The sequence below is a fragment of the Asterias amurensis genome, chromosome 2 (assembly GCF_032118995.1).
Source record: "Asterias amurensis chromosome 2, ASM3211899v1".
In the NCBI taxonomy this organism is placed as follows: Eukaryota; Metazoa; Echinodermata; class Asteroidea; order Forcipulatida; family Asteriidae; genus Asterias; species Asterias amurensis.
Genome location: NC_092649.1, coordinates 11,491,285 through 11,519,240, shown reverse-complemented (window position 1 = coordinate 11,519,240; position 27,956 = coordinate 11,491,285). Strand labels below are relative to the sequence as shown.

General features: G+C 38.8%; 2 protein-coding genes across 8 annotated transcripts in view; one reads left to right on the top strand and one right to left on the bottom strand.

Moving 5' to 3' along the window:
• The window catches only part of LOC139951055 (hepatocyte growth factor receptor-like), a 32,440-nt gene extending 27,855 nt beyond the window's left edge, over positions 1 to 4,585 (top strand). For all 4 annotated transcript variants that reach the window (XM_071949899.1, XM_071949876.1, XM_071949884.1 and 1 more), the window contains 3 exons: positions 107 to 379; positions 1,511 to 1,647; positions 2,447 to 4,585. In XM_071949899.1, coding sequence (XP_071806000.1) covers positions 107 to 379; positions 1,511 to 1,647; positions 2,447 to 2,603 — 567 coding nt within the window. In that variant the 3' untranslated portion in view covers positions 2,604 to 4,585. The remainder of the gene's footprint in view (positions 1 to 106; positions 380 to 1,510; positions 1,648 to 2,446) is intronic.
• A 1,630-nt stretch (positions 4,586 to 6,215) lies between these two features.
• Positions 6,216 to 27,029, bottom strand: LOC139951079 (peregrin-like). Of its 4 annotated transcripts, none has more exons than XM_071949912.1 (13): positions 26,658 to 27,029; positions 23,613 to 25,231; positions 22,755 to 22,920; positions 21,191 to 21,319; positions 19,936 to 20,064; positions 19,106 to 19,294; positions 18,469 to 18,589; positions 17,075 to 17,344; positions 15,784 to 16,725; positions 14,036 to 14,142; positions 12,694 to 12,836; positions 11,226 to 11,407; positions 6,216 to 11,057 (listed from the first exon to the last, which is right to left on the bottom strand). In XM_071949912.1, the coding sequence occupies exons 2-13, from the start codon at positions 25,121 to 25,123 to the stop codon at positions 10,993 to 10,995; spliced, it is 3,954 nt and encodes a 1,317-aa protein (XP_071806013.1). In that variant the 5' UTR covers positions 25,124 to 25,231; positions 26,658 to 27,029; the 3' UTR covers positions 6,216 to 10,992. The 4 variants fall into 4 exon arrangements, with proteins under 4 accessions (XP_071806013.1, XP_071806025.1, XP_071806020.1 ...); XM_071949924.1 differs by having other exon boundaries at positions 15,814 to 16,725; XM_071949919.1 differs by having other exon boundaries at positions 22,764 to 22,920.
• Between the last annotated feature and the right edge of the window lie 927 nt (positions 27,030 to 27,956).

Below are 27,956 nucleotides of genomic sequence, written 5' to 3'. Positions count from 1 at the left end.
CACTGTCCAAATGCTAGTTCAAACACCCGTGGACCAGTTCTCTCCAATTGGTCTGACTGGCTAGTTCAGTGTTGATTATAGACCATTATTTTCCATCTCATTTAAGGACCTCACTGCAAGAGATTTACTGGAGTTCAGTCGGCAAGTGGCAGACGGAATGTCGTACCTGGCTGACCTCAAGTTTGTCCACCGTGATTTGGCTGCGAGGAACTGCATGCTGGATGACACTCTGCTGGTGAAGATCGCTGACTTCGGTCTGTCCCGGGATATTTACGAGAGAGATTACTACAGTGCCAAAGATAAAACCGCTAAGCTGCCTGTGAAATGGATGGCATTGGAATGCCTAGAAAGGAGTGTTTACAGCATCAAGACAGATGTGGTATGTTCACAGTGGGGTGATTTTTCAGGTTTTTAACAAAATCTCTTGTATGCCTGTGGAATGTTTTTGAAAGAAGTAAAGTAATCATCCAAATTGATAGAGAAATAGTCCAGAGTCCAAACAAGGTGTTGTATTTCTGGTGATGCACAGAGTCTGTATACCTGTAACTATCTGTGAGGTTCAGACACTGAAATACAATGCAGGGCAGCAAGTCAGTTTTGGGAATTTTAACAGTCATTTTCCCTAACAATAAACTATCCTTGTTTGCTTAGCCAACCAACGAAACCAAGGAAACCTCTCATAAAGTTTACCTGTCCTCACCTGTCTGCTTGTGACCAGATGACAATGGAGAAATGAAAAGTTTTAAGATGTGGGAGGGAACTGGGGAAAACACAATCGAGTAGAAACTGAATTCACACATTAACTCCGGCCCAAGGTTGGATTTGAAAAGGGTCTATAGAAGTGAAAGACAGGGAAAGCTACCACTGAGCCAACCTTTACGTCCATTGTGTCAGACTGGAGTATACATTTTTTAAAGTTTAATTGTTTTAATTTAAATTTATGTTTATTTCCTTTCTCGGGCAAATGAAAGGTACAAAAAATGCAAATTGCTAAAAACAAGAAAGAACAAGTAGGATTTGAAACTTTGCATGGTGGAGATAAGATATAGAAGAGTTTGCGGTAACACCATGTAATAACAATCTCTAAATGAGTTGGGGTGGTTCTGAAAAGAACCGTTGGGTTAACTCGACGTTTCGATCAGTATGCTCTGATCGTCTTCTGGAGAATACTGGACTCTGATGCTGCATGCTGCTTAAGTACTAGGCGGTGGATCATCGGTGATGCACGAAGGCGGGAAATGTAGGCGGGAAGTGAACTCGATGATGCGTGGTGAAACCTGTTGTGGAGCCTTGGGGGTTGTGTGGGGGGTGTGTGCTCACTGAACCGTGTCAGAAAGAACAAGAGCAATTAAATTACATAGGAAGGAAAGAGAAGCAGCTGGAGCCCAAAGGATTGTCTGACAAGAAGCAAAGTTCCCATCTAGAGGCTCTCCTCTCTAGCTGGTCCTAAAGGAGAACAACAAATAATTGTGAAAAAGAAATTTTAAATATTTATTTGTTTTCTTTGCAGTGGTCATTTGGTGTAGTGATGTGGGAGCTACTGACACGTGGAATGAGCCCATACCCCGCTGTGGACAACTGGGACATCAGTTCCTACTTACAGAGAGGGCGAAGACTCCAGCAGCCAATGCACTGCCCCGACCATGTGTAGGTTTTCAATTTACAAACGTCATCACACTCCAAACCAAATTTCATTGTCAACCTGAAAACTCTCTTCACACTAATTCTCAAAAATACATTCGTTTGGAGCATTCTTTTGTTCTTTTCTTTATCCCTGCATTTAACAGTTTCCAATAGACTTTGTACACAGACTTCCTTGTGGAGTACCCCAATCTTTAGAACTCCTCTATGGATTTTTTTTGTTTTCCCTTTTTGTTTGTTTGTCCTTGGTCTCCATAAGCTACTGGAAATGAGCTCAAATGATATCTTCTCTTAATATATGTAACATGTCCTCTATTCATAAGTTCAAAGAGGCCCTCAAAACCCAAACAATTTTGTGCTCCTTCCTTGCGCCATGAGCATCACTTGTGGTCGATACCAACGCACTATAAGTGTTCATATTATTATTATTATTATTATTATTATTATTATTATTATGATCTGTTTTTCTTTCACACTATAAAAAGCAATGTTGTGGCCAATCTAAGATTAAAAAAAAACCACTAGCATTGATTACAAGATATTCTTTTTATTGTAAGTTGTTTTGTTAAGTTATCTCTTTTTTGGGGGGGGGGGGGGGGGTGGGGGGGTTTACCCATACACCGATTTGTGTTAGCACTGTATACTCAGTACTTATCCGAGCTCTGTGAAAGAAATCACAGGCAGATTACTTGGATGGGATTCGAAACCCTGACCTTTGCAATTCTAGATAAATACTCTTTATCTACAATGCAAAGTTCCATCTATTTAATAAAAAACATCTTTGTCTGTTCTCTCTGTCCACCAGGTACCAGGTAATGTTGGACTGCTGGTCGGTGAGTCCCGTTGACCGACCGACATTTGAAACTCTTGTGTGTCAACTTACTGATATTCTGTCCACACCAACTGACCAACAGACAGAAGAGGATCAGGTTTATCTCAATGTAATACCCAAAATCCACTGAAACCTTTTGTTGATATCAACTAATTGATATTCTGTCCACACCAACTGACCAACAGACAGAAGAGGATCAGGTTTATCTCAATGTAATACCCAAAGTCTACTGAAACCTTTAGTTGATATCAACTAATTGATATACAAAAAAGGGTATGGTTAAATACCAACATTGCATTGCTTATGTTGCAGTTAATGTTAGACACTGCCTTGAGCCTGTCAGTCACAGTGATTATAGGGTGGACATTATTTTGTGTTTAGTTGTTTATATGTAACTCTGAAGGTGCTAGTACTATTTTTATGTAAATAAATGTAACTCTGCAAACTTCCTATCCTTACTAAATCTGCACGATTTTTCTTTAAGCCTTTCCAAAGAAAACTACTCACAGCCATGTTTACCTGACAACTTTTGACTTGTGTTTTTAAACCACAAGGAAAACTGACTGGGCAAATTTTAAAGAATTTTGGGTTGAGCAAAAATAAGTTGATGAAGACCAGAACTTGAATCTGTGATCTCCTAACATGATTTTCCTCTCAGTCATTTCAATTGAGAACAGGTGAACCCAAACAACAATTTTGTACTGCCATTATTGTTTAGGGTAAAACTAACATGGGACATAATATTGCCAATGACCAAAAATGCATTTGTCTTTAGAAAAACATTGATCAGCTTGTAAATGAATTTTTGTGTATTGAAAGGTACTGTGTAATCTAATAAAATTTTGCCATTATTAAAAATTATAGTACTTATCAATTATTTTTGAAATGACGAAAAGTAACATTAGGAAGTTATTTTTTGTCCTTGTTCCATTTCGTGGGGTGTTTAACTCTCATTCAAAAATCTTCCAGCCAATGGTTACACTTCATGGCCGTATTAATATTTTTTTTAATTATATATTTTTTAGTTTATATTAATCTAATAATTTTAAGTACTTAACCTCAAGGGAAACTAGTATCTGTAAACGTTATATGTGCTTTCACCCAACACATTTTAAATAATGCACCTTTTATATTTTTGTACAATGAAAATTGCGCCAGTGAAGTGAGTTTTAGTGCTTCCATTTGTATATACATGTTATTATGTTAATATTTCAACTTGATCATTTTGGCTTCATGTAACATTCCACAATAGTTTATTCTAGGGAAGCATTAGAGAACAGAACTGTAGGCACCTTAAAGGCACTGGACACTAGTAAATAATTGTTAGCATTAAAACTTAATTGGTAACGACCATGGAGTATAAAGTAGTATAAATAGTTGATAGTATAAAACATTGTGAGAAAAGTCTCCCTCTAAAGTAACGTAGTTTTTGAGGTCATTTCTCACTGAAATATTAAAAAACTTCAGACCTGAACCATTTTTTTAAGGCAAATGAAAGCACACAAATGTGTGCAACATTTTTCTTTCATTATTCTCTAGCATTGAGACCCAACCGGCTCTTTTCAGAGCCAACACTCACCTTAAGAGATTTACACATGGTTGTACCCACAAGTTTACTACTTATTATAGTTTCTTCTTATGTCTCAACACCATGCAAAGCTTCAAACAATACTCTAGCAACTTTGATGACCAATTGAGTTACAGATATGTTTTTTTATGCCTATGTTGGGATACCCCAAGTGAGAATACTGGTTTTTGACAATGACCAAAGGTGTTCAGTGCCTTTAAAATAGATAGCAGTAGAAAATAAAACTATTAGAACTTTATTGTAGATGGCAGTAAAAAGTAAAACTATTTTTGTATAACTTTGACCTTGAATTCACCTTCATTATAAATAAATATCATGTCGAATCCTAGCAACTTTGATCACATTTTTTCTCACAATGTTATGTAAGCTGAAATATTATGCTCAATTTATATAATGCATTTGAATGTTTACCATATCAATTTAATGAATTTAAGATCGCATGATGTTCAAACAAGTATATAAAGGGAGTGTCGTTATTGGTTTTGTTTTGGCAACAACACCAAATGCACCTTTCTGTCAAGAGACATATAGTTGAAATAAAATAGCCTGTGAAACATCTCATTGTGGTCATGTTTTTAGACAGTTCATATTACACAGGTTTTGTCAAAATCTTCGTTAGGAAGATGGCACCACTGATGACACCACAGAATACTAATTCCAAATTAATTCTAATTATTTGAACTCTGTACTTAATGTAGTTGATAAATAAAGGATGTTGCCAATAATGTACATTCTCTAAAGAAATCTAAAAAAAAAGTTCAATTTGATGTCTTTGTTTGTATGAATTAAAGATTTGCTTGTCTTGCCTTTTGATGAAATGTTTCCCGTCTTTTTATTTGGAGGAGGGGGGGGGGGTCGTTAAATCAAATATCTTTAAGCCTAGTTCCACTAGTAGTTATTTGGTCATACTTATAGCAGTTGGCATCCTACAGATGACTCAAATCATGCTCTAGTCAATTTTCCTTTGCTAGATATTCACGATTACACAACAAATACATAGAAGTGCAACAGCTTTTTTGCAGTAAAGGGGAAATTATTCATTGACTTCTGAACTTGAATCCTCTGCTCAAGTTAATATGGCGAGTCCCAAGGCCCATCAAGTGGTACCCCTTCCAAGGCAAAACACCCCTACACACCGGTGTCATTTTACAGCCAATCTGAGCATACTAGACTCCCTAAACCTCTCGACAAATAGGACCAACTATTTCAAGGCCCAATGTCATCCAAAAGTTTTTGAGAGCAATCGTTAGGGTGAAGGGACACGTTGCATTGGATCGGTCGAGTTCGTCCATGAAAAGCATTTGAAACCATTTGTTATGAAATGCATGTGGTTAGAAAGATGTTTTAAAAGTATAATAATAAAAAACAATCCAAATAGCAGGCCTCGAAATTGCATGGTTTTCCTTTTACTTTGCAAATTAACACAGCTCTAGTTAAGATCAAAGTCAACTACCCCAGGTAAATATTTCCCTTCTCTTGGGCTCTAAAAATCTGTACAGAATAGAGTATGTTAACGCTCTGTTTTGTTTTCCTATTCAGTAGGGTGTGCCCATAAGGTCTCCCCCCCCCCCCTCCTCGGACTGTAAAGTGGGGAGCTCGGTCTTAGAAGGGGAGGTCTCTGTCTCATACTTTGAGGTATTAAGTCCAACACTCGACAGCACACTAAAAAGTCCAATAGATCGTATTGAATATGAGGTCACCGTTCAAATATCTGACCTACAACATGGCGTCTGAGCGTGTGTGTGTGCGTGCATGTGCCGTAGAAATCAAACCGGGAATGTTGCGTGATGGGTGCTTCATTGACAGACGCGTTTGGACGCGCATACGTTTTCCCTACAAGATGGCGACTTTCATTGCAACAAAGGGGGATTTCAATACTGTCTATTCTACAACAAAGACTTGGCAGCCAATAGTCGCCATAGCCCATATAGTCTCGGTTCAAGACTCTCCTGTTACTATCACAAGAGGCCACCCTCTCACCATACATTTAGACCACTACCACCCCTGTCACCTTATCATCACAAGAATTGCTTTCACCCCGAGAACTGCTATCACAGAAGCCGTTCTCAGGGGGCCAAGACTATAACCAGCACTGCCAAAGTCACTTCATTTGTACTGTTTACACCATTAATGATAACCAAAGACAATTCAAAATTTGTTTATCCTCCACAATGGACATAGGCAAAACTTTATTCAAATGCAAGGATATTAAGTTAAAACTTATCTATACAAGTAGCTGGAAATATCAATTTAGGTAAACAACTGTTTCGGAAAGAATCCAAACTAACTTCTGAAATAACTACTTTAAAATGTTGTACAAGTGGTCAGATAGTCATAATATACGCCATGCTATATATGTACTCTTTGACCTGCGTAAGGGACAAAAGTAATCGCCTTGGAAAAATTCACTACCTACTAATGTTTTACATCTAGAAATAGATCATACACAGAATGTATCAGAATATTGAAATAGAATTAACTGTACATTTATTTGCCTTTTGTAATAGTTTATAGCTTTTCTTTCTTTGTGAAAATCAGGCAAATATATTAATCTGTAGAATTCTGTACAATAGTTTAAATGGTACTAAATTTGTACATGTATTGACAATGTGAAAATTCTGTTAGATTTCGCACTTTTCAATTTTCAGTTTAAGATTTTTTCTTTTTTTTGACAGATTGGCTAATATACAAGCCCTGTTCATTTTCTTTATCAATATTTGAGATCATTTTGTCATATTAATTCCATTAACATTTGTCATCCAGCTGCCAGATTAAAGATAAATTTAGACAAAGAATCAATTAAGGAAAAATTATAAAACAAATTGAAAAAAACCAAAAACAATTAACATCATCACACTTTCATTTGTTTGAATAAAACCCACAGGATGATTTGAAATGTAAAATGACTTTGGAAAGCTCAGCTAACATCTATATACGACCAAACTCACTCAGCTGTTCAGAAGAGAATGTTTCCGAGCAAAGTTGTAAATGTACGCTAAGCAAAGAAATAGCAGAGCACAAAGTGTATCAACAAGAAATACATGTCACCTTGGATTGTTGTCGTTGCTGCTTAGCAAGATACTTCAGCACAACTTAATCAAGTACTCATTGACACTTTCAAATTAATTAATTACGCTAAGCACATTTGTCTTTAACTTTTTAGAGATCTCAGTTCACACCAGAGCTCATTGTTTTTGCGCAATCAAAAAAGCCGAAGGAGTAGCAACGTTGTAGATGTAAAGCACCAAAGATATGTTTTTTTAGATACATGAAAATGAAACGGGAAAGGTTAGCAGGAAATAGGACTACTTTGTTGTACCTTTGTACAAACATTGACAGGAAAAGCAATCACAAAGACCTGGTCGGAAACCTTTTGGGTTGTTTTCCATCTAAAATACGGCTTTCTTTACTGAGCAGTTCGTGGCTTGATAAGTCAATGACACAGGTGCCCAGCACAATCATTACCATTGTGTGAAAGATGGCCGCCATAACAACTGCTGTGATGGCTTAACCAAATTTTCAGTGATTTTGTGCAAACTGACATGGAAGTTGTAAGAAATTAAATAATCATATCTTTTGATCAACAACTATAGGTTTAAAAAGAAATTCATTAAGACAACATTCATTGGAAGGGAATTGGGTCAGTTGTAAAAACAGTGATAAACCAAACCAAAACATTACGAGAAATCAAACAATAATCATTATATAAACACATACAAAATTCAATTCTACAAGAACTACAAATAGAAAACATTAATTTAAACATAAAAACTCTTGCCCTAGTTTACATTTGTAACATGTGCGTCAAAGTAAGTGAGCAATTTATTTACATCAATTGACCAGGGCCCAATTTCATAAAGCCTCTAAGCACAAAAACCTGCTTAGCACACAAATATTACTTAGCAGAAGCTGGTAACCAACCAAAAGTCTGTCACATTTTTGTTGTTGTGACTGGTGCCCAACCCATATTTTGCTTAGAACAGAAATTTGATCGGCAGTATTTTTGCCCAATTCGCAGTATTTCTGCTCAACTGCTTTTTAAAATTGGGCCCTGTCAACTAAATTCTTGAATAAACTTTTTAAAACAAAAAATTTGTGGAATTTGGAAAATAATTCATTTTTTGTTACAAGAATTTAAGAGTTGTCTATGGGTGCGTTCCATTAGCTTCCCTGGGTCGACCCAACTCTGCCCCCCAGTGCGTTCAAATAACTTTGAGGTCATTCCAGGTGCTCACCCGGGTCAGCCCCCAGTGCCCTGCTTGTGGAGTGGGTCAATACGAGAGCGGTGAGTGATCGTTCGTTTAGCTCTTGTCAGAGGCTCAACCGAGTGAGCACCGCGGGGTTGACACAGGGAAGCTAATCGAACGCACCCTATATTAAAAAAATGAATGGAGTGTAAAAAAGGATTACATTTTGTTTATAATGAAACCATGTGGGATACCAAAAGGTTTTTTTTGCATCAAGTCAATCATTCTAATTTGTGGATGAATTTGCTGCTTTGTTTCCACTAGCCAGACGATTCTTTGTTGTTGTTTTGGGGTTGTGTTTGTGATTCATTAAAAGTTGTAACACGGGCAGTTATTAATTTGATACATTTTTTAATTGTCATATTTTTTTAGTTCGGTCACGGCACACAAAGTTATTTATGTTCGTCACTTAGAAACTAATGATTACTACTGGTAGGCAATTATTGCTTGTGGAATCTCAATGAATTGGTGGTGATGCTTTCTGTCTAACAGTTCTATGATATTTGGACCCAGGGCAAAATTTCATTCAACCCAGGTAACAGTCTATTGTTCGCTTTACTGCGCTTTCTGTTTCCAACCCAGGAAACAGTAAGAACAGGGAAAAAGGTTTGCTTACTAGCAAGTGCTGAATGTTACAAACAAGTTACATTGCATTGCGAATCAGTGCTCAACCAAAATGTCTTCACAACTTTTGAAGCACATAAATGCTTAACACAAATGTTCTACGACAAGAAGCAAGTAGCCGTTTCAAATGTTCAGAAGCACTGATCAGTTACTCCTTGATATTTTGACTGTCCAATTTTTTTCTATTCAGAGTCTTTAACAATATTATTTGGTGCTATTAAAGAAAACGGATCATGCCGACGGTAAAGAAAATTCATCAATGCATCTAGAAGTAATTTCTGTAATTAAGTTTGTGGTTTTGGAAACTAGTAATCATTAAAAACAATTTATTAAAAAGAAAAATTGACATCCTCAACATCCTACAACACATAAAAACTAAGAAATGCAGAACTCCGTCCTGTCACCTTGTTTCTTTATTGGTTCCCATCAAAAGTAGCATCTAGTCACGAATGGCTACAGCTACCTGGATGTTCCTACCAGATGGCTTTCAATGCGGCTGTGGCTGTTGGCTTTCACTGTACGCCAAGGGCAGACATGGCGGTCTACTTATAATGAATAATTCTAAAATGAGTGTTGAATTTTAACCCTCCTACTGTCTGACCATTTCATATCACCAAGTGTGGTTTTGAATTATAAAATATGCAAACCTGCCGTATGATACTATTTGGTGATGGCATCCACACATTAAATCAACCCTCCTACTGCATGACCATTCAATACCATCAACTGTAGTTTTGATGATAGATTGACAATGCCAACCAGCAATAGGGTATCATGTGGTTGCTGCACACAGTCATGTACACAGTTCTGTGACCGTTTTCTACGGAGGAAACTGAACAAAAGGGATCTGGGTGTTTTGACAAAGTGAGATTATCCTCTCTTCACTTTCATGTACAAAACCAATGGGGCCATCAACAAAAAACAAGGAGGTCTAGAAAAGGGAGAACAAAAAGAGGACCTTGATTTACCGAGTTAACAAAACATGTGCACAGTTTTGCCACCACACACAACCCTTGCAGTTAAATGGTTGTTAATTTGATTAAATGATACAAATTGTCTGCCTGGACAAGGACAAACTCTTGGTGGCGGTCTAATGGTATCTTCAACCAGACTGTCTCCAATTTACCAAATCTTTCAAACTCAGCCGAAGCCACATTCAAAGCCAACTTTCGGGAGGAGCCACTCTTAGAAGATAAACAGACCCCTTGCATATGAGGTCATAAGATAAACAGCGCCCTCACTGAGGTAAAAAGCAACACAAACATCAGTGGCTGATTGTTGTGCGTGGCGTGTACATGTACATGCATGCACTTTTCCCATCGTTTGACCTCTAGCCTATCCGAAGGAGGTACAATAGAAACTTGATCAAAAAGTTTCCATTATGGTCTCCCAATAAAGAAACAGCTGTTCTGACTCATGCCCTTTTCACACTTTCGACCCAATTCTCATGGGGGAAAAACCCGCCCAAAACAACCAGGAAGTTCCTTGGAAATTGTCAACCTCTCACCACTCCATGTTTGTCTCACGCTTAATGCAACTGTCCTGTTGACAATGAGCACACTCAGTATGCTTACCCTGAGGTTCTCTCATCTAACCCTACTCCTAAGCAGGTACCATTTCCTGGGGGAAAAACTACTATCTCACAGGTTCCAAAGAGTAAGCACATGAAGTGTGAAAAAGTCAACAACATTTTTCTTTGGAACTACCCAGAAAAGTTGTTGGTGTGAATGGGGGCAGAACAGTGCAACAGAGCAGAGTTGTCTACATCAATCTCAGGGGCTTTGTCACATGAGCCAACTTGGAGGCAACCAACTGAATCGCATGCTACAGGACCACTTTGGTAGCACAAAAGTAATTTTCTAAAGTTTTGTTTTTGTTTTTTAACAATAGTATACCCAAGAAATATATGTGAACACTCAATTGAGCCTGCCTTTTCTCATTGAAGGTTGCCTGGAACTGGTTGCCTGCTGATTGCCTCGTGCGACATGGGCCTTCCACTGAAGTCATTTAAGAAAAGCAACATTTGCCAGCATTCAAAACATACCCTGATCATACCTTGGTCAGGATGGGGACTTATGTACACCCTCAACAGGTGCTAGAACCACTGAAGACATCTTGCAGATACCTTGAATTAAAAACAAAAAAACACTTCATACAAACAGGGTATGTTTTGCATACATGCACAAAATTACAACACGAAAACGACTCCTTAAGTTAAGAGGAATTTAGCATTCATGTCAAGACTACGGAACACTAATCCTTTCTAATTATAATCTATCCCCAAACCCATCACTTGATTCACTAGTTGACCCCTCAATGACCTCTCCGGTCACCCGGCAGCGGTGTTTCATGGCGCGGTCGTACGCCTGCTGGACTGACTTGCGAACAGCTGACTTGCGGCCTTCCATCAACTTGGCTTGGTCCAGACCAGAGTCCACGCCGAGTGGTTCCAGCTTAGACCTTGGAAGCCATTGCCTGAACGGAAAGGAAAATTGAGAAGGAATTTAGCAAACTAGCAATCAGCCATGCATTATTAATAACGTATTTAGTAACTTATTAATACTACGACATGAGTACCATATTTTTTAGAAAGTTTAAACTAAAAGCAATCAATACATATTACTAAAATGTAAAAACTAACCGAACCTTAAGTCTGGCAAGGCTAGTAATATAAATAACCCCTTATTAGTATTATTACAGTGATAGGCCTAAAACAAATGAAAACAAAATATCAAAGCACAAAATAAAGACTACGGCAAGATTAAAATACAATAAAACAACCAAGAACAGAGCTGCCAACATGTGCATCTCGCAATGAGGAAGATTTTGTGCAATTATAAAAGTATTCAAAATCACATTCGGAATAATTTAAAAAAAACAGAACCAAATACAATCAAATTCTGCAAATAAATGTTGGAGATGCCATGACAAAAGTAAACCCATTATCAGTATTATTACAGCAATACTAGGCCTAAAACAAATGAAAAAGAAAATATCAAAGTACAAAATAAATACTAAAACAAGATTAAAATACATTAAAACAACCATGAACAGAGCTGCCAACATTTGCACCTCGTAAATGAGGGAGATTTTGTGCATTTGGAATTATTAAAAAACAGAATCAAATACAATCAAACTCTGCAAATAAATTTTGGAGACGGCATGATAAAAGTAAACAGGAAGGAAAGAGATGTATTAACAAATTCAAGTCAGAGTGTAGAGACGATTTTTCGCATTTAGTCCTGCGAAAATTCCACCAAGTGAAAACCAAACAAGCTTTGGATATTCTCCTTAGTAATTTCATTAATCATGAGCAAAGAACTACCACCATAGCACTTTTCAGAGGATTTGTGTTTGGAAGAAAATTTGGAAATAAATGTACCATAGTCTCTCAACAAAACAACTGTCAGTCTTTTTCAAATTAATTTTGAGTAGACCACAATACCGGAGTACCAAAGTGGTATAGCCCCTTTCTATTGAAACTCCACAGCCTTCTGTGCTTTTGTCAACCCAGGTTGGAAAACTATGGAAAACGCAAAACAAAATAGCCAGTTTGTAACAACGTAAAGCAAATATTCAAAAATAATATTGAATTTGTTGGAAACAAGGCAGTCAACCATGGGTGGTATTTGATTGATTGAAAGTTTGCAGAAAATGTTGTATTTGCTTAAAACATACGTCCATGCCAACCAGATTTGTTTATCAACAATGGAATGGTCTTGAAGTACAGCCTCAAAATGTGGTATTTCTATTACTCTTACCATGTTCTCTTGTTGTCAAAGAAGAGCACAAGGTAGAGATGTTCCTCAATGACGACTCGTTGATTCAACACTTCCATGGGAGGCACTGGGATTGGAACACCGTTATGAAAGAAACCTGATCTGGGCATCTTAGGATTTATGATCTGCAAAAAAAGAAAAACATAATCAGTTTTCCAAGACAATTCGAAAAACTATTGCTACAAATGACTTTATGTGCCGCAGTTCTACAAGTCCTTGCCGACTGAGTGGAGGGAAACTCTTATATAATGTTAATGACACAATCATTTATAAGGCGCTACACATAAGAGCAAATACAACAAAGGGAGGGAAAAAATGAATAACAATAAATACAAAAACAATCTAATGACTAGCCAAGAAAACAAATCAAAAAGAGTAAGAAAGGCTGTGGGAACAGAAATGTCTTGAGAAGACATTTTCACACTGCCAACATTGCCGTTGATCTTAGCTTGTAGGTAGCGTGGAGCAACTGCGAAGGCTCTGTCCCCAGCTGTCCTTTTAGATCTAGGAATGGAAAGCAAGGTCAAGTCCGAAGAGGAGCAGAGTAGATGTCTGTGTACATCCGGGACGTTACCATTTTGTAAATGTATCAAATCAACAATATAAGGATAGCTTGGGCGTGAACAGTTTGGTGAAATTTAGTGTGAACATTTGGAAACAGATTACTTCTTGAACAGGAAGCCGAAGTAGCTGTGTCAGCCGACTACCAGACGGTCGGTCCCATCCAAATGCAGAGACTAGCTGCTTTGAAGTTAATGAAGTAAAATGAAATGTCAATTTCACTAAAATAATGTAAAACATCTTTAAAAAAAACAGTGTACATATATAACAAACTTGTATCAAAGTGTCATACATACACTATTACTACACTGATAATTGGGCATCAACCATTGCTGCCCATCTCAATACCTGTGCAAGCACCAGCAGACGAATTGGCAACAGATATTGCTAGTCATTCACATCAACACTCTCTAGCGTAGGAGGTAAACTCACTCCTTGGTGATGAGAGGCAACTGTAGTTACATGCATCCTGTTCAAGGACACAGATGTATATTGTAACCACCGGGATTCAAACCCACACTCTCGGCCATCAGTTTGATGTCCTAGATCGCTCAGCCAAGACATGCTAACTGTTCATTTAGAGTAACTTCGATGGATTTTCATAAGTTTCTTAAGTGAAATAAATTGTCTATGTAATTCCCCCTTTTATACTTCAACTTAGCTGCGATTTTGACATGCTTTTATAAAAACAAAATAAAAGATAGACAAAAACAAGTTATACAAAATAAACTGTTTCATCTAATTGTTCCTGACTTCAACTTACCAGAGCAGGGTACGATGGGTAGCCTCGACACTTTGCCCAGACCAGGTCCAGGGGACTGAGTGGAATATCATCTTCATCAGAGTTCCAGCTCGTACTTCTTGTCTTACCTGATCAAAAGGAATTGGCGTTCAATAAAAATAAAAGAGGGAAGTCAACCAATGCTCCACAGATGGTATTCTAAAAAGCTGATAGTTTAGACATTTCAATCGGGTGCACCAAAGAAGGGATAATAGTTTGGGTTTTGGGGTGTGTATGTTTTGTTCACCTCAAGAAACAAAGTTACGGTGCCAACTGCTTGGTGCCAACTGCATTATTGGCAATTAAGTTTTCTCATCAACAGTATATTATTTTGAAAAAATTCACTTAAGAGCTTGAGTGCAAGTTAGTGTATCAAACATCATGAAAAGTTACACAAATCTGTGCTGGATTTATCGATAACAGAGTAGACATTGAACTCAAGTGAATCAGACACCAAACCAGTGGGCCCAAACGGTATTCAACTGTCAAGTGTTCAAGTACATGAAGCTGATAAGCAGAACAAAAAACAGCTAAGCACAGAAAACTAGCGCTTAACAGAAAAAGGTTCACAACCCAAATGGTGTGACTGGTGATGCGCTAACTCTTTAGCTGCTTAACAGCTCAATGACACTGGTCCCTTTGGTTTGGTGATGCTGTACTGTGTTCAACGAGTCTCTGTGAGCTAAATTTTGGGGTGGTTAGTGCATTTATAATGTTGAGGCACGACATGTCAAGCACCACACCATACAAACCCTGTACTATATAGGTTTGTTACATATAAACTGAAATGACCCATGGTATATAATTGCCTGACGTTTAAACCCTAGCGTAGTCAGTTACGAAGACTAATAGTCTATCTCAGAGTATAAAGAAAGAGACTCTGCTAAGGTTGAAAAGTCAGGCCAGTTACCACTTTTTAAATCTTTACTTTAGGGATTTTAAAACGGTTCCATAGATTTCAAGTATGCTCAAATATAAAGCAAGCTTGGAGAGACAATGAATGCTAAAAACCTCTTCACTAACTATCAAACAAAAAACCACTGAGACAAAAACCTCGGCCAAACAAGAGGCACATAACATGTATATAAAAACACAGACATAACAAGTGAATCAAAAATGTGCATCTAAAAAGTCAACAAGTGTGCTATGCACACCCTCGACAAAATGTAACCCAACACATACAGAATGCATCCACCGATAAAAATATTTTTCCACACATAAAAACTGTGTGTCCACACATAAAATATAAATCCACAGACAAAAATGTGCACCCACATATAAAAGTGTGGATCCACAGATTAAGATGTGCATCCACGCATAAAAACTATAATCTACACAGAGATGTGCATCCACACATAAATGTGAAATCCACCTTCATAAAAATGTATATCCACACATCAAAATGTAGTCACACACAAAAAGATGTACATTAACTATCATCCACACAATTAGAAAATGCATCTAAAGGTATTCACACTAGTCAAGGGTGCTTCTATCACATAAAAACAAATATCAACCACATCCACAAGAAACACCAGGTAACAGTCATGATTGTTGTGTTACTAACTGATCAGCAAAAATGTAATGTAATTATTGTCCCAAAACACTTACTTTCTGGACAGTTTTGATTATGTGAAAATTATACTTGAGTTCTCGGTTGTATGAACACATAAGGATAAAATTCTGTGCTTCTTTGGGGGGTGACAATTCTTACTTCATGACTTTGTTACCTGGTTTTTCTCTCAAGAATGGACCCGCACCGTGGTGGCGATTCCGGCTGGTGGTGCTCGTGCTCTCCCCGCACGAAGTGTCCCCGCTGCTGTCCTCGGGTAAGTTGAGGCGGTTGTGATGTCGCCGGTGTCGGTGTCCCTCTTCCATGGTGGACGTAGACTCAGACACAGAGCCAGAGGTGGTGGTGTTAGTGCTGGAAGTGCTCTCAGAGTCAGAGCTGCTCCTTGTCCGATTGTGCCCGGACCTGTACATAGTAAAACTCTCCCCCGTGGGTTTCACCCCTTCAAAGCCATTAGGTAAATTACTTGTTACACTGGACTCTAGGAGTCTTTTTGCCGGACTGCAGTCTGTATTGCTGGCACTGAGGCTACGTGATCGTTTCCTGGTGTGATTCTCATTGACAACAGTCGATGACGAGGTCGTCGGTACATTGCCTTCATATTCTGTTTCTATATGGAGGCTTCCTTCTTGGTTTCCACGACGGTTGCTCTTCGTTGCATTCTCTGTGTCCATGGAGAGAGACCTCTTACCCAAACGTCCACCACCACGTTTCGACCCCGGACTTCCTGCAGGTTTACCGCGACCCGCTTTCCGACTCAACAGTACTGAAGTCCTTCTACTGACCCCACCTGGGGAGGGGCTTTTATCAGACGCATGGGACGGACTTTTAGCAGGCGTGACTACGACCTCTGACACATCATTGACCTCCAGGGTTGGTGCAGAACTCCCATCGCTCCCAGTATGAGGTTCAGACATGGAGCGGGAGACCCTCTGTCTACCCCGACCACGCCCTCTGCCTGGTGTCCTCTGTAGAGGGCGCATTGGAGATGCCCTGGTGGGTGAGGATTTGCTCCGAATGCAGATCGGTGCAGGCCTGGATGGAGATAGCTTTGGAGGTTCTGTTGAGTCACTCGGAGCAGGGCAGTCACTTTCATCCTCATCTAGAAATCAAGAGTGAGAAATCAGTTTTAAAAAACACATCCCCACATCATCATCAACACTCTACAAATCATTTTAAACCACGGCTAGATTTGCGCCATATAATAACCCCTATCATAGTGTCATCGTCTTAATACTTAAAATGAGGATACATGTAACCAAAATAAGGCTGTGTGGAAGAAGCAGTCTGTCCCCTTTTTTTATCCACACTCCCAGTAGCAATTGCATACACAGGGAACTAGGCAAAGATGGTCACCATTTCCATCTTACTTCAAAATCCACATAACAAGGGGAACAATCTAAAGCCGGAGCTGGAAAATTAGATTTCCAACAAGATACCGTGACACTTACTGGACGAACCCTCTGTAGACGTTGCAGATGTGGACATTTTTCTCTTCTCTGTTCCCTTCTTGTTCAGTGACTCTCCCTTGGTCCCCTGATTTCTCTGTTGAGCCAGCTTCCTGCGGATCGTGTTGATCTCTTTGCGGAGCTGCTTGGTGCGGTAGGTACGCGCAGCACCATGCTTGATTGTACATGTCATGTCGAGCTTTTCAAGCAGTTCGCGTAGTTGGTCCTCTAACGTCATGTCTGCCCGATGAGCAGGAGATAAAGCATTTTCAACTACAACAAAAAAATATTCAAAATTGTAAGTTACAAAATAAATAAATTAGCACATTCAACTTTGGAATAGGAAATTAATAAGTTGACTCTACAAAATCACACACATAAGTACAGAACCATCTGTATATTTTTACGATGCATCTTGCAGAATGTAAACTATGTGTTTCACAATGCTTTCAATCAACGTTATCTCAGTTTCAGCCTTTATCATGCATCAGCGTGGGAGGTGACATAATCCCACACAAAAAAGGAAACAACTATAAGCTCAATCTCTATGACAACAGGTTACTGTAAAGGTTATCAACTCAATGTTGAATCAGCAATTTTAAAACCCTCCAATACTGTTCTTAACTAAGCCAACATGATTGTATATGGTGAATGCATCTACACAGTATAAAGTCAACCCTCCTACTGTGTGACCATTCATTATATCATCCACTGTGGTTCTGAATGATAGAACTAAGCCAGCCTGCAACACGATACCATGTGGTGAATGCATCTACACAGTATAAAGTCAACCCTCCTACTGTCCGACCATTCAATATCATCCACTGTGATTTTGAATGATAGACAAACTCAGCCAGCTTGCAACACGATATTATGTGGTGAATGTATCTACACAGTAAACAGACAACCAGCCTTCTGTCCGACCATTCAACATTATCCTGTTTAAACACGAAAGATGGTAAACCATGTGGTCGCATCTAAACACACAGTACAGATATGTAAATAGTAGGTTTAGTGCACATTTAAACCACAATACACAACCAGTAAATTTGAAAGGCTTTAGAGGGCTGGTTAACTCGCTGAAAAGTTACACCAAGAGAGGGTTAATCAAGGCTTGAAATTCCACAGAGGCCACGGCCTCCATTGCCCTGGTCTTGGTGCCCCATCAAAGGTTTTTCATAGACTTTAAGATTTTCTGAAGGAAGTGCCCTTTTCAAAATGAAAGTGGCATTGCCCTCTCAAAGATGAAATTCCAGGCCCGTAAACCCCAAAAACATTCTGACAGGAAGCGTTCAATCTTCATAGATCTCCTACTCTCTCAAGGTCAATGCTTCGCCATCTCTCCCAGATTCTAGAGGCTCTGTACCTCATCCATATCAAAATCAGAAAGTACTTACAGTCGTTCACATCGAATTCCAATTCTTTGAAGTTTGGGGGGATTTCCGTGTGGAACCCAGTCACAGGGTCGTAGCCGATTTTATCGACAATGCGTTTGGCGTTACGGATGACTGACCCACCCTAAAAAAACAGAACAAGGATTTTGAAGGTAAAGTCCACTTTATAGAAGCTTCATCTCGAAGGCACTGGACACTATTGGTCATTAATCAAAATAATTGTTCGCAGAAAAACCTACTTCGAAATAGCATAAAAAATTGTGAGAAAAGGCTCCCTCTTAAGTTCCACAGTTTTTAAGAAAGGGGCAATATCTCACCTAAATAATAAAAGATCTCAAGCTTGACGCCTTTTTTAGGCATCTTAAAGCAAGCACTGTGCAACAAGGGTGTTTTTCTCTCATTATTCTCTTACAACCTAAATGACAAAATTGAGTCAAAATTGTCATTGTTTTTTTTTTTTTATGAATGTGTTGGGGTACACAAAGTGGGAATACTGGTCTTTGACAGTTACCAAAGGTGTCCAGAGCCTTTAAACAAATGTTTATAAGTTTCCCATGGCCAGATTGTGTAAAGAAGATAATGAAGAAATTTCAGCCCTGGGAATAAACCTTACACAGTGAAATATCAAATCTGTCCCTACCGTATCTCTGAGTTTGATAGCCGCGCGGTAGAACACGGTGTCCTTGCTGTTGTACAACATGCAGTTCTTGATAATCAGATCAAAGTCTGCCTCAAATTCATCAATGGTCCGATACTCGTGACCTTGGACCTTATTTTTCATTGTAAGGAAGTCCATCGGGCTTTTGATCACTTGGAAATAGTCTGGCGCCTGACCACAGATGGAAGGAAAAAATGAGAAAACATGAAATGAAGGTAAATTTGAAAGTTATTGTTTCATAAGGGTCCAATTAAGCCTGTGACAGTTAGTTAAACGATAAACCGCCTTGTCCAGTTAGAGGGGCCATTCAGAAAAGGCAATATTAAAATTAAAAAAACTTGATATTGTTTTGGGTGGGTGGGTCAAAAGATTTGGTTTGCATAAAAGTAAATGCATTTTGACGCTTGCTTTCTATGTTCCCCAAAAGTGTTCAAAATTGTTTTAAAAGCGTACAAGCAGAGCAGCCGCCTATGCAAGACCTATCAGCATAGTTTTTTTCCCCAGCCTATCAGCATTGGGGTTTTTTTCTGTGCTTCTCTTCAAGAAATATTGATACAGCGTGCTGCCCATGGTGGCGAGGCTGGCCTTCAAACTGTTGAAAAAAATGTGAACGAAAAGTGCAACTGTCTGCAAGCGTGAAGCATGAAGTATACACTTATCTTTGGTTTTAAAAGCCCTAATCTGCAGATTGGGGCATTTTTTTTTTTTTTTTGGGGGGGGGGAGGTGGTTTAAAAACAGATTACTTGAAAAAGTAAAAAGAGAGAAATCAAATCCCTGCTTTTAGCCTACTCAGATTGTTGGATAATCATACCTCTTCCACTGAGACTGGCTCAGCAAAGATCCTAGTGGGGTCTCTATCCTCTAACTGTTCCACAGTATTCCTGAGTAGAATGTTAAACGGCTGCAGTTGCATCTCGATTGTCATCTGATTCAACTTGATCTGTGAAAGATTACAGCAAATAATTAGTCGATCAAAACTGAGTAAATTAGCATTTTATATAGACATCTTTGAGTGCCTGGTTATGATGTTCTTGCTTTTAATAACTATTGTAATTTTTTGAATAATTGCGAATTAGGTCGCAATTCAGCAGTATGCTGCAATGAAATTTTCAAATAAAAATACCATAAACCATCATGGGTACAATTTCATAAAGCTGTTTAAAACGCTTTACTGAACAAGAAATGAGTGGTGAACCAGTGAAAACAGTATAAACTTTATATAATGTCGGCTGGTAAACTGTGTCTGCTTAGCACGATTTTTCTGGGCTTAGCAAGATTTTGTGCTGACAGGCTTTAAGAATGCTTCTATGGTGCTTCTCAGGACGTGGCTATTTATAAGCAAACAAAAAGGAATTTTTGGAGTAATAATGCATTACTCTATCAAGCATATTGCTTGAATAACTTGGACTGTCTGACCACATGCCAGCCTGTATAAGCCTTCCTGGTGAATACTTCTGGTGAATGCGAACTTGATACATATTGTTGACGTCAAAAACTCGCAACAACTAATTTGACAATTCGAACTCTGTTCAATTTCTGCGAAGCATTCGCTGCAAAAACAGCCCTGTGATGACAAAATTTGTATCGCATTCCTCAGGTTTGACTGTGTTCAACTAGGTTGAAATTATAAAACAGTTGGTCTCTGTCCATTTTCCATATTAAACCAACTGGTTTAAACTGTGTTTAACTAGTTTATCAACTGGTTTCAACTAGTTCCAGTTAAACCCAGTTTAACTAGGTTCAACTGGAATTTTGACCTGGGTCGGATTCCAAGGAAGTATGAACAGGGCTTAATTTGATATCATGTGGTAAATGTGTATCACTCAGTACACGTATACAGTTAGTTCCGTTTACAGTTAGGCCACCAAACAAATTCTACAAGTTGAAACAGCTAAACAAATTGTTCAACTCACCAGAAAATGTAACCAATAGTTAAAGAGGTTTAAAATTGTGCTTTTCCATTGCTATGCTGAATTTAAAGGTCCTACATTGTCCAAACTGGAAACAAAATCACAAGTACAAGTGTTTAACCAATTAACAAAAATGTTTATAAACTTCTGATGTACCTGTTCTCGTTTCAGTTTTTCTCGTTTACGGATGAGCTCCACAAGCAGCCTAGCTCTCTCTAGGTCTTGCCTGAGCCGTTGCCAGTACTTGAGCTGCTCTTTCAACTTGTTGGCTTTCTGATTCTCGCGCTGTGAGTTGCAACAGTGACATGAACAGAGGTGGACAAAGTTGGGGACAGACCAAAAAATGTGCACAGCGAGATACACATCATCAAAGAAAGAAGTAAGATGGAACAACAACAAACATTTCAGAAAGTATGTAGACAAATAGTGAAAAACAAAACAATCAGGGAGAGAAAAGAAGAAAAAGGGCACATTAGTTAACAGTGATTGTTCAGGATTCACCTTTGTTTTTATAGATGTACTATAAAGATAACTGATTTTCGATCTAAGGATTTTTGTTTTGTTTCATCTTATTTGTTTAGTTCAATTAAACAAATGTATTTGTCTAGTTTGGCAAAAGATGATTTAATAAAAGATTATTCTATTTGAAGAATTTGTAGCTGATGGTTTCTTTACGGTAAGAGTTAACAACAACAACAGTGAGTAGACAATCACATACATGTAGCCACAACATCAAAATTAACATCAATATTTTGCCCCCAGTTTCAGAAGAAATTCAGAATTCTTCATGCACTAATTCATGCACTAAATGTCAAGACATCTATAAGTGAACACCAAGAGACTACACAACTGAATGTCTACAAACTGTATTGTGGAGGGTGGAGTTAAAAAATGAAATGCAACAACAACGTGGAAACTCTTTGAAAAAGTGAAGTTTGTGAATAGTATCAACTTCCAAAAACTTGTGAGATAGGCATTCCTCCAATAATAATAGATGAAATAAGAATAACTATTTTGATGAAATTAGATGAAAATGTGGGTTAGAGTGCCAAGGTACTGTTCATGTTGTGTATTCAGATGAAGTGTGTTTTACAATTCAAGAGCATGCACAGTGTCTATAATCATCTACAAACAATGGTTCATTAGTTTGGAATGGAATTTTGTCAACAGCAAATTTTCCTTTCAAGGTTTGAGGCTACCAACTGCCAGGTTCATTTGTCTGTTGTTTTGGGGTGGTTTTGGGTTGTTCTTTTGGGTGGGGGGGGGGGGGGGGGGGGTCCACAACACAACAAGGCTTGCAGCTCAAAACAAGAACTGAGTAAGAAGCAATTGTAAAAATCTTTTTTTTAATAAGTTAAGTATTTTTCAACATTTAACAGAACTAAAAAATGTTTATCAGACTGAAAGTCAACATGTGAGCAAAAACACAAGACTGCGTCCAAATCTTGCCCAGTCATGCGTTTACTAGCCCAATGGTATAACAAAAGGCTGCAACAGGGCCTAGGTTGTCTGGGTTAACTTTTGAGCCCTGACGGCAGAACACTGGATTTTGTTTTGCAAAACATTTTTGCACGATGGACATTTCATCAGAAAATAACAGGAGGCAAAACTGCTGTTTTGATATTTGGTAGAAAAATGTAACAAAATTCCATTCATCTGTTGACTTGACTACAGAGAAGTTATTTGAAAAGATAGACAGGAAACTGGGGGCTACACAAACCGGTGGTACCGAGTCTTTGTTCCGTTGCGACTGGTGGTGGGCCTGTAGACGTCGCAGTAGGGGCACGCCATTGCGAGATTGCCGTTTCAGAGTCCAGTAACTAATCAGCCGTTGAACAAACTGCTGCTTCTTTTGTAAACTTACTTTAGTTGTTATTTTGGCAATCCTGTAAAACAAATTTAAAAGTTAACTGAAGGTTGACAACAAGCAGGCTCAGGCTTGATACTTCACGGAGGCAACGGAGGCGATTGGGTTTCGTGATTTAGATTTTGAGGTCTCAAAATCAAGCATGCGAAAGCACACAACTTCGTGTGACAAGGGTAGTTTTTCTTTCATAATTATCTCACAACTTCCACTACCAATTGAGCTCAAATTTACACCGGTTTGTTATTTTATGCATATGTTGAGATACAGCAGGTGAGAAGACTGGTCTTTGACAATTACCACTAGTTTGACCAGTGACTTCAAATAGGGATGCTTGTCTTCGCTGAAGTAGCCAGCAAGACAACTTCGATAGATATCTTGACTGGTCCTTAGTAAAAAGTTGTTTCAACTAGCATTTAGCCAGCGGACCACTGCTGAGGGAGGACACGTAAATGTAGCATTGACAATATACATTGTACATAGTAAGAACTTTCAATCACTTTTTGCTGGAATAGGCCTATAAAATGGTTAATAAATGGAGAAACTGAAAACTGAAAAATTATGAAAGTACATTCCCCCTGAAACTCAAGGATAATTTATTGAAATTATTCCATTATCTGAAATTTAACATTATGAGCAGAGAAAAGAATCTAGTTGGATTGTTTATCCTTCAATGATTTCCTTGCTCCTTTATTCAGCATATTGAGTTCTTACCTCTGAGGTGGTATACAAGGCATGGACACAACTGGCATAGCAGCCCGTTTTTCAGCAAGGATCTTCCTAGCTTTTCTCATGTTCTTTCTTGACTGTGCTTTGGCCTTCTTTGCCGAAATTCCCTTGCCCGTCTCGTCATTCTCAAGGATCTTATCATTAGGTATGGTTGGTTTTTTCTCCACCTCCGGCGGCGTGTGAATGTCACAGTAGGCTGTCTTTCTGATGCTGATGGACGTCCCGTTGATGTTGGTCTCTCGTATCGGCTCCATTTTCATAAAGAGTCCCGCCTGTTGGGCGCAGGTCACGTGGAAGGCTGTATAGCAGTTTGCTTTGTGACACTGAATGCAAGCGCCAACACCTCGCTGCTTACAGATATAACAAGTGAGTTTCCACCTGGCAGCTGGGATGTGATCAATGCTGTCTATGGGTTCTAAGAATACTGTGTTGGCAAAGCCCACTTCTGGAATCCAAAGAGCACACACAACATGGGCCCAGCGTCCATCGTCAGTTTGTTTGAACGCAGCACCTTTATTAGGACAGAGTGCGCAGTCGACCGCTCTGGACGGCGACTGAAGGCAACGACGACACAGCCACTGTCCCTCAGGGATGTACGGCACACCGTAGCACTCCTGATGCACAGCAAGGTTGCACATATCGCAGAATAGTATCACATTGCTGTTCTGGCACTCCCCGTCATTACAGATGCAGCACACTGCATCTTCATCGATGAACTGATTGTTGTCCGTCTTTCCTGATGTCTGACTCTGAAAGTAGGACTCTTTCTCGAGCCGATCCATCAGTGTTTCAAAGACCTCCTGAGATGCTGTGGGGAGTCCGTCTGTTCTGCGTTTTTCGTTCATCATGTCCAACCAGGCATAGTCCTCTTCATCCATGTCATACTCGATCTCTTCATCGAGCTCCTCACGGGATTTCTCAATGAAGCGAAAGTACGCCTGTGGACGGTCTGGTAAATCTGGAGGCTCTTCATAGCCGTCCAGGATCTTATAGGAGGCCTCTGGGAGCTTCATGGAGGATGCACTCCCAACATCCTTCCGCTGTTTGGTTTGATCCAATGACTTGCCAGCCTTACTCAGGGGTTTCTCATTTTTCTCCTCTTCACTCGTCTCACTCTCAAACTCATCCTCAGTGAGGATGTCTATTGTCTCGTGGATATCCAGCCTGTGAACAAGACCATCAATGTCTACTTCAACCAGTCTCTGTGCCTGAGCATACGTCAGGGCTTCCCGTGTGGGGGATCGAATAACCGAAGGCGATGGGGAACGCCGATTCTGCCGATTGGGTACCCGTTTCCTCCATCCACCTCCTCGCTTCATTGGAGTTGAATACCCGTTACCGCCGGGTTTTCCATGATCAAAGTTGTTCAAGTGAAATTCAATACCTGAATGGCTTCTGTATATTTTACCGCAGTCTTTGACTGGACACTCATAAGGGGGTTTAGTTGCACGCAAATTCTCACAGAAATACTTGACGTTAAAGTCCAATGCTGGCATGGTGTAACAGAGGTGGTAGTTGATATGGGTAGGTTACTACACAAGCATCGCAGGAACTCTGGCCTATAACAACCAGAGATACCATGCATGCCGTGCAGTCATTGACATCTGAAAACAAACAACAATTATACACTAATTGTTAGAACCCTTTGAGATATAAATTCCACCAAGGTACCTGCAGTGAGCAATTTAACTTGTGCAGCATAGCAAAATGTGAGAGAAAAAATGCACCAATTGCTACTAAAAAAAATCACCATTTGCAACTCAATAATTATCACCAATTTTAGCGCGCAAAAAAAAAAAAATAAAAAAATCTATGCTTTATTGTTTGACAAAAAATTGACCCAACCCTCAAAACACAGAAGAAATATCATTTTGCAGCAAGCTGTTTCTACCTTCTTGTTTTTAGAGGTTTTATGAGTAGCAAAGTAATGGAAATAATCAAACAAAATATAACTAAATTTAGCAAAAATAATTGACCAAGGTTAAGTCACACACAGCAAATCATCATGGTTCCTACTACCAGATTATTATTTTTTGTATTGTTAAATTATTAATATTATAATACAATTGGTATAAAATTAATTTAAACATAACACCTTTAAAAAGTTTAATTACCCCATAAACTGAGAATCGCTCAAATTTTCACAAAACACACAACCTATTTTTAAAATAAACATAACATTAAATAGGGGAATATTTATAGGGGAATATTGTAAAACAAGCAAATAATGGTCACCTTTAAAATTTAAAAATTAGCTTAACTTTTTAAACTTTTTAAATTGTGGACATGGTGGAGCGAATTTCCTCAAACAATTCCAACTGAATAAACCTTTAGATTATTAATTTAATGTTTTCTATCATTTTTTCAAACTGCACTGTATTGTAACAAAAACTATTTACAACCCATGAATAACTGTGTGTGGTGTAGTGTTCATATTATTATGGTATACAGTGCATTGTACATAAATGTAATGTGTATGTACAGTGTGTGTAATGATCATCAATCATGCATACACAAGCCCCTGTGTGGAAAAAAAATGAAATGTTCCCAGTGTAGTTGTTGTCTGTGTAGACAAATCGGTGCATTTATTATAAATAATGTACAATCTGAATCCCACAAGGATTGCATGGCCGGGAACCCTTTAACAACACACAGCTAGCGTCAATTGAATCATGACTAGCCTCGCTCTTCGTGTATTTTTCTATGCGGAAATTCGCAGTACACACTATAGGCAATGCATTTGGATTGAATGGACACTAGGCGCCATCTCATGAATATGTATGTACCAACATGGCCAAACTGCGAAGCGACGGTTGTGTGTGGAATGTGCACAAGACACGGCGACCAAAACCGATGATTTTGAAGACGAATTACACACCTTAATCATGCCGTTAATGCCGTACTAACTGAAAATTGACAAACATTGCTACTGAACAAGAGATAACAGTTGAACATGGTTTATTCAATTAAAGAGAACGATGAGAAATTGTCATTAATTGCAACGGTATATTGGTAATGTATTGACCTTACCGGTGTAGTGTGCGTGCGTGATCCCCTGCCGTTCTCCTGCCTGCTTTTACCGCAGTGTGGGTATGGTGTATGCACACGATTATGAATTCACTCCAATGCTTGCTACACGCAGACACAATCCAGACGGTGTACGAACAAAGACGGTTGAACAATGGCTTCCGACCCTGAAATTGCTCGAAAACGGTAAAGCGCGGCATAAAAAACCACTGTATGAATCCTCTGGAATCACTGGATCAAACTAGATGTGAAAATCTACAGATATCTGTGTAAAAGCCTAGAAATCTGCCATTGATTTGGAGGTGTACCGTCCACACACGCACGTAATGCCCTCGCCCTTAGTTCTTATCGGACATTTTTTTTTCAAACCTTCAACATTAGCGCCCCCTAGGTTGATAGAAAAATAACAGGTAACGTTCGCGCAAATCACGCGCATAAACCACCACTGCTGACAGTCGTTTTGGTCGGGTTGGGGCGGGGGGGGGGGGGGGGCGGGCATGGTTTGGTATAAAGTAAAAGTTTACAATTTATTTAAAATAAATAAATTATATATTAAAAGTGGTATTCTTTTATCGCAAAAATAAGGTAGCAACAACTATTTGAGGAAGAGTAACGAGCTTTAACAATTATCTTGCTCGACAGGGCGCATGTTTATTGGGGCGGCTGCATGACTGAGCTTTTCTAAAAAGTTAGTTATTTTTAGTGGAAGTTGCTTTCGACGTATTCCTTGAACTTACTAATTGCACCCACACTACAAATACCGACTTTTATAGTTTTTTTAGCCTCAGACAGAATGATATTAATGGTGTGATGTAATTAGACAGGTAGCGGGGACAGCCGCACGACTGCTGTTCATGACGCTTCCATCTTTTGCTAGTTTTAAATATACAATTTGTGTTATACTTTATTTTATTTTAAATAAAGCAAACAAAATGTGGCGTATACTTCAAGTAGGAAACAAAATGTGAGATGGGCATAACAAGGGCGCCCATCAGCAAGCGAGTGGCATCATGGATCATGGTGGCATCTGATGTTAATGTATTTTACTCATTGCATCACTTGTGAACACGGGGGATCCTCCCACCTTTGTGTTTTTGTCTCAATGTTTAAGTATTACGAAAATCTATGATTCAGCCAAAAAGTGTTTTCATTTCCATGTTCACCAAATCCTTGACTCCATCACCGCAAAAAAGTATGAACGCGCCAAAAATTAAAGCTTTGATCCATGAACAAATAGCCGTATGCTGGTGTGGCATGTTCGATTATATTTAATATACGGCTGTTTAACTGAATAAACGTTTA

Bases quoted from the DNA above. Each gene is read 5' to 3' on its own strand.
- LOC139951079 (XM_071949912.1), bottom strand. From the start codon at position 25,123: ATGCCAGCATTGGACTTTAACGTCAAGTATTTCTGTGAGAATTTGCGT. The intron at 21,320-22,754 runs GTTTGTGTAGCC...TGCAACTCACAG, and splicing joins ACAAAGACTCGGTACCACCG to CGCGAGAATCAGAAAGCCAA. The intron at 11,058-11,225 runs GTGATGGGTTTG...TTTTAATTCAAG, and splicing joins GGGGTCAACTAGTGAATCAA to GTATCTGCAAGATGTCTTCA.